Source organism: Pteropus vampyrus, unplaced genomic scaffold (genome assembly GCF_000151845.1).
Source record: "Pteropus vampyrus isolate Shadow unplaced genomic scaffold, Pvam_2.0 Scaffold61, whole genome shotgun sequence".
Lineage (NCBI taxonomy): Eukaryota > Metazoa > Chordata > Mammalia > Chiroptera > Pteropodidae > Pteropus > Pteropus vampyrus.
This window is the reverse complement of record NW_011888842.1, coordinates 6,034,720-6,040,515: the sequence shown is the minus strand read 5'-3', so window position 1 is coordinate 6,040,515 and position 5,796 is coordinate 6,034,720. Positions and strand designations below refer to the sequence as shown.

The 5,796-nt window shown below is 45.3% G+C and overlaps 1 protein-coding gene across 1 annotated transcript in view; it reads left to right on the top strand.

Moving 5' to 3' along the window:
- The window catches only part of CDK5RAP2 (CDK5 regulatory subunit associated protein 2), a 169,843-nt gene that overhangs the window by 81,023 nt on the left and 83,024 nt on the right, over positions 1 to 5,796 (top strand). The window contains 1 exon segment of the mRNA XM_011360968.2: positions 5,222 to 5,319. Coding sequence (XP_011359270.1) covers positions 5,222 to 5,319 — 98 coding nt within the window.

Here is a 5,796-nt window from a genome sequence, read left to right as displayed (position 1 = left end):
CATGTTTTAGTCATGTAAAAAGTGTCTCAGTGTCGAACAGAATGTTTATAAATTTATTGAACAGGCCGAGTGTTTCAAAATTGAATCTCACTGGCTTGACTGTCCTCACCACTTTTAGTTTGTGATGCTGGGCGGTGTCTGCGCTTTCATGTAACCACAAGCGTAAAGTCATTTCATGGGCATTTCGGTTATATTTAGATCCTGATGATGTTTAAATTACTGTGCAAAATATCTCTTAAGGGTCTTAATTCTGTTCTGCAAGGGTCTTAATTCTTTTCTGCAAGACTAATTGCAAATTGTGGATAAAGAATTATAAAATTATCATTTAAGAGTTGTAGATTTCTACGTATCGGCTTAAGAAATCCAAACTGTTGCAGCCTACAGTCCCTGCCCCCGCCACACACCCGGAAAGGTATACTTTTCAGATTTTAATTCTTCTTCGTAGAAAACGTGGATTTTTCTCTACTATGCCCTTGGCCATTTTGTGTTGATTTAGGTTTTCTCCTCTGCCTGTTTCTACAGAGGACTTGAAGCTGTGATGATGTCTCCATTGACTCTGGGCTGTCTGTTTTCCTTCTAATCATTGTGTGAGCCTAAGAATTAATGCTGGATGATCAGGGAATTGAAGAACAGAGAATAAAACACTCTGACCATATTTACCTTGCCGCGGCCTGAGATTTCCAGCTTGGCTATTGACATGGTTAGGACATGGCTGCCGAATTTCCTCAGTATTAAAATAAATGTCTTTGTTGCAGAGCTGTGACACAGCTACGAAGACAGACACTGTCTATCTGCCAGGACACTAAATCGCCCTGATTATCGAGAAGTGAGCCGTTAAATTTTCTCTTTACGAATCTGCTGCCTTTTCAGATTATGGTCAGCAGATTACATGCGTTTCCTTCAAGTCATTAAAGAAACGACGATAGAGTAGAAAATGCCTCTGTGACCTTGGACGGGTCACTTCATCTCTCTGAAACTCATGTTCCCAATCTAGAAAATGGGAAATTACATGCTTATTTCCTGAGAGGATTAGAAATAGTATATTTTAGTTAAGACCCTTTCGGTGGCAAGCTATAGAATCAAACATTGCATATTTGAGCAAAACAACAAGGGAAGATCATGTTTATTGGGAACATGCTGGAGGCCGTCACTGATGCCAAGGGAGAGTTGAGTAGCCATTGGGGAAGTGAGGGCGGGGAGACCGCAGCAGCCATGTGGACAATAGAAGTTGATGACTCTGGGGCTCTGTCTTTGCCATGACTCATACCCAGTGACTCCTGGACCTCTGATGTCTCATTCTGAATTTCTGAATCCCTGGAGAGAATTGTACTGGTTTAGTGTAGACACAGGGGCTGGCTAACAGGGGAGAGGGGTCTTCTAGGGACTCGCCCTTGTGTCTGAGGGACAGATCTCAGATGAAGCAGGGGAATGGTGGTGAGCTGGGTGAGCTGTGGAAAACGAACTACAGAGCCGGACACACAGTAAATTTGTGGTAATCGTGAGTCTTCTGTGGCATGAGCAGCCTCCTGTCTGGGTTGTTTCTTGTCTGGAGGGGCAGAATGGAAGGCGGAGGATGAGGGCTGCAGGGTGGGGGTTTGGTCGCTCCCACTCAGAGGTGCTTCTCCTTATCTTGCCCTGGGCAGCCCGGCCCTCCGCCTCTGTGCCGAGGAGATCCACTGGTGTGTCAGCTCTGCTGAGGGAGCCAAATGACTTCATTCTAATGGGGCATGATTCAGCGCAGGGGACTAGGTGATTATGAAATGGACCCAAATGGCTCCGAAGAGTTCATTTATTTAACATGGGTGAACAATTTGCTTCTAGGAAGATGTTGACTCACTCTGACTTCCATTATGCAAAATATCCACAGGAATCTCTGCTCTTAAGATTCATATCGGTTCCTGTGTTCCCTCCTTCCCTGTTTAATCATCAGGTCAGCAAGTATTTGTGGCAACGTTTGACCTGTGCCAGGCACTGCCCATGAGGAGCCCCCAGTCCCGGAAACAGGTGGATGGGTCACCAGCCCCGGGGTGAGAGTGAACCAGGGTCACGGGGCGGGAAGAGCGCATCTCTGTCAGGGGAGGCTTCGGGGGGAGAGTTTGGCCTGAGCCAGTTCCATAAGGTGCCTGGAGTGTGTCTGTGGAAGGGGTGGCTGATGGGTGTGATCTCTGAAGGGGAGCCCCACGGATGGGGAAGGGCAGGAGGGAGTCGGAGGGTGCGGGCTGAGGACAGCGGTGACCTGAGAAACCTGGTGAAGACTTGGACCGGCCGCCAGAAAGAAGAGCAGGGGGCACGGAGCCAGGAGCCCAGGCCTTGACGCCAACATCGCAGTGGGTGGTCCCCAGGGCTTGAGGCCCAGCCCGCAGCGACCCAGTTAGGGTGCGTGGTTCCCAGGGCCGGGATTGTTTCGTTGGGCACGTACGTTCCACGTACAAATTCCGACTGTCAGTTAGCTGAATGGACTCCAATAAGTTACTTCTCCTCTCAGAGAATCAGTTTTCTTCATCTGAAAAGTGGGAAGGTTAATATACCTGCCTGGGTGGGTGTGATTAGAGATCATCTGTGCAAAGTACCTGGCATAGCACTGGAGCGTAGGAGTAATAGTTATGGCTGACATTTAGCAAGTGTTTACGCCATGCCAGGCATCCTTCCGAGAATTTTGTATAGATTAACTCTTTTAATCTCCTTAGCAACCCTATGCAATATGTAGAATTATTACCTCCATTTATAGGTGAGGACATGGAACCACAGTAACTTGTTCAACTTGTTCAGGGTCACACAGTTGATAAGGTCACACACACACTAATCATCACTGCCTCTCATGCTAGATGCTCGAGAAACAGTAAGTTTTTTTATTTTCTATGTCACCGTTGGCCGGCTTTTATGTGGCTGACGGTGATGACGTTACCTCTTTTTTAAAGCACCCAGTGCTTTGTATCTTTTATGGGGCATTGGCAGGTGGACCTGGAGCCCAGCTGCCTGAGTCCACACTCTGCCTCCCGCTCTGACCTTGGGCACGCACTTGGCCCTCTGTGCCATTTGGGGAGAGTGGGAACGCCTGAGCTCATCGGGTTGTTGTGGGGATTAAAGGAGAAAATGCCCGGAAGGCACTGAGCACAGGACAGTGGCTGACAAGCCGAGGACTCGATAGCCCTTTGCCCTGATACCTGCGGAATTCTTCCCCAGTCTGTTCTCTGGGACCCTCTGTTCGCACGTGGTGTGTAGAGGTGGGAGCCGGGAGGACCCCACATGACGCTGACGCTGTGCACAAAAGGCATGCGGGAACTCCTTGTGCCAGTGACATGTGGCAGGATTTACAAAAAGGTCTGACATTTCTAGCCGCCTCGGTGACTGGCTTATCATGACCAAACTGGTGGTTTAGCATTTATTTAAACCTTTAATTAGCAGGTGGTGCCTTTGCCTTGTTTTGTTCAGGACTAGAACATAGCCGTGTTCTCTCACGTCAGGGGTTCAGCTGTTTTTTGCCCTCTGCATCCCTTTGGTAGTCTGCTGAAACCAAGGACCTCTTGCCTGAAAAAAACCCTTAAATGCATAGGATTATAAAGGAAACCAAGTCTTTTGAAATTTAGGCATCGAAATATTAAAACATATACTAAAATGGTGCTTGTTTATTAATGCATTAAATAACAAGATCGAGTGGTGAGCATAGTGACTACCGTAGTTTTGAAGTACTGATAAGAAACATTTTGAGATATCCACAACATATACAAAGTACCTATTTCTTTCATTGACAGTTGCAGGAAAGCATTACTACTGTGGTTTGTAGCAATAGTGGTATCCTGTCAAGTCATCATTAAGGGATGCTAAGTTTCAGTTAGAGGTTAGTGAAAATAAAGATGTAATTCCCCTCCCCCCTTTCGTGTTCATCCAGCCCCTGAGTTTTAATCAGGTTAGGAACTCCTGTCCTAGGTAGAATCTTAACTTCAGGAGAAAGCATAAGCCAGTGAGAAATGCAAGGGCGGCTTGCCGCCTCATTCTCTCCAGTAACCCAGGGTCTCTCTCCCAGCATTGAGAGAACATCTAGTCTGCGCTGGGCACTGTTCTTCAAATTTTCACCCACAGTTTTAGCATCCTTTTATGTTTCTTGGCTGATTTATTTATTATCATGTTGGTAAATGGTGATTTTTTAAAGTTTATCATTTCTTCTACATTTATTAGGAATAAAGAAAATCCCTTCTTCCCACTTATTCCTTGATTCATGTCAGCATGGACTCATGAATTCTATTTTATTTAGTAGACGATAATCTGTTACTATCGTTATTTATTTTGCTGCTCACATTGTTCCAGATTTGGCCTTTTCAGACTGGCTCTTCTGTTCCTCTAACATATCCATCATCGTTTAAGTAGTTCCTTATTTTCTGTCACGAAAAATGCTGTAGACATATCTTCCATTGTCCTTGGTTTTCTTGACCCAGTATTGGCACTGGCCATTTCTTTCAGGATTCCTGGTTCCTTATAATACACAATTTAAATTTTTATCTGCTCCATAACGCCGTGAGGTGGTGGTTATTGTCCACCATTTTACAGGTAGGAGTTCCAAGGCTTCAGTAAGTAACTTCCTGAGATCCCAGAACTGGTGAGTGGCAAGGCCAAAATTTGAACTTTAACAAAAATATCACATTTGTGAATGCTGATTCACAACATTACACCCCCACTTCATAAATAAGGAGACTAAACCTTGTAGAGGTTTGTTAAGCTAGTTACTTACCTAGGTCGCCCAGCTTCTACCTCCCTTCTCTGTCGTCACTGTTAGGGATGCCTGTGAAATGTGTCACCTCTTCTACTTTATGGAAGTCCCTCGCCCTTAATACTTGTCAGGTTTTGGTTTCTGAATTTCTTTTCTTCGGAACAAGAACAAGTGTGGAAGGGGATTCTTTGTGGTGTCGTGAAAACGTTGACCCGCTCTGAGGGGTGGCTGTTTCACACAGGGCGGGTGGGGTTCACTGTGATGAATTCTTCCGTAGCAGCTACTTCGGGTTAGAAGCACAGCGTTCAGCTTTATTCTGAGGTAAGCGATGGTCATTCCCCGCTCCTCCTGCAGGTGGTGCTCTCTGACTGTGGCCTGATCCAGAGCCTGGCACAGGGGATCTGTCACCTTCATCTGGATTTAGAAACCAGAACTATCCACATATGTTTGCATAATGTAAGGATGTGCTCTTTCAAAATTCTTCCCCTAATGTCAGATGCTCGTTGTCATTTCCAGGAAAAGCAACAATTAGAATATGAAGAACTGATTCAGGTGTTAAAGAAAGAGCAGGACATCTATGCCCACCTGGTAAAATCTCTGCAGGACTCGGACAGGTAAGGGCTTCTGGTCGGACGTCACACGTGTGTGAATGTGACCACACACGCACATGCACACACACATATTTTGAATAAATGCTTGTAGTTTCTGAGGCTGCGGAGCTCTATAAGTTTGTTTAGGAAGCTTAAAGTGCTTGGAGGGTGATTGCCTAATTTAAATCACATATACCTATTTTCTGTCAAGAATTGTCTACTTTTGGCAACAAACTTAGAGTAAAAATATAATAATCACTCAGGTTTTTATAATACTTTATATATAGACTTAGACAGTGCTTCTACGTATTATCTCAAATGAGCCTCACAGCTGTTCAGTGAGGTAAGTAATAACGTTATTCCTATTTTTCATAAAAAGAAGTTAAGTGACTCATCCAAAGTCACACAGGTGGTGCGTGACAGAATCCTGGGACTCAGACAAGTCTTCATGTCTTGGAGTGAGTTATGTCTCTGCAGAATTGCTGAAGTAATTTGGTGCCC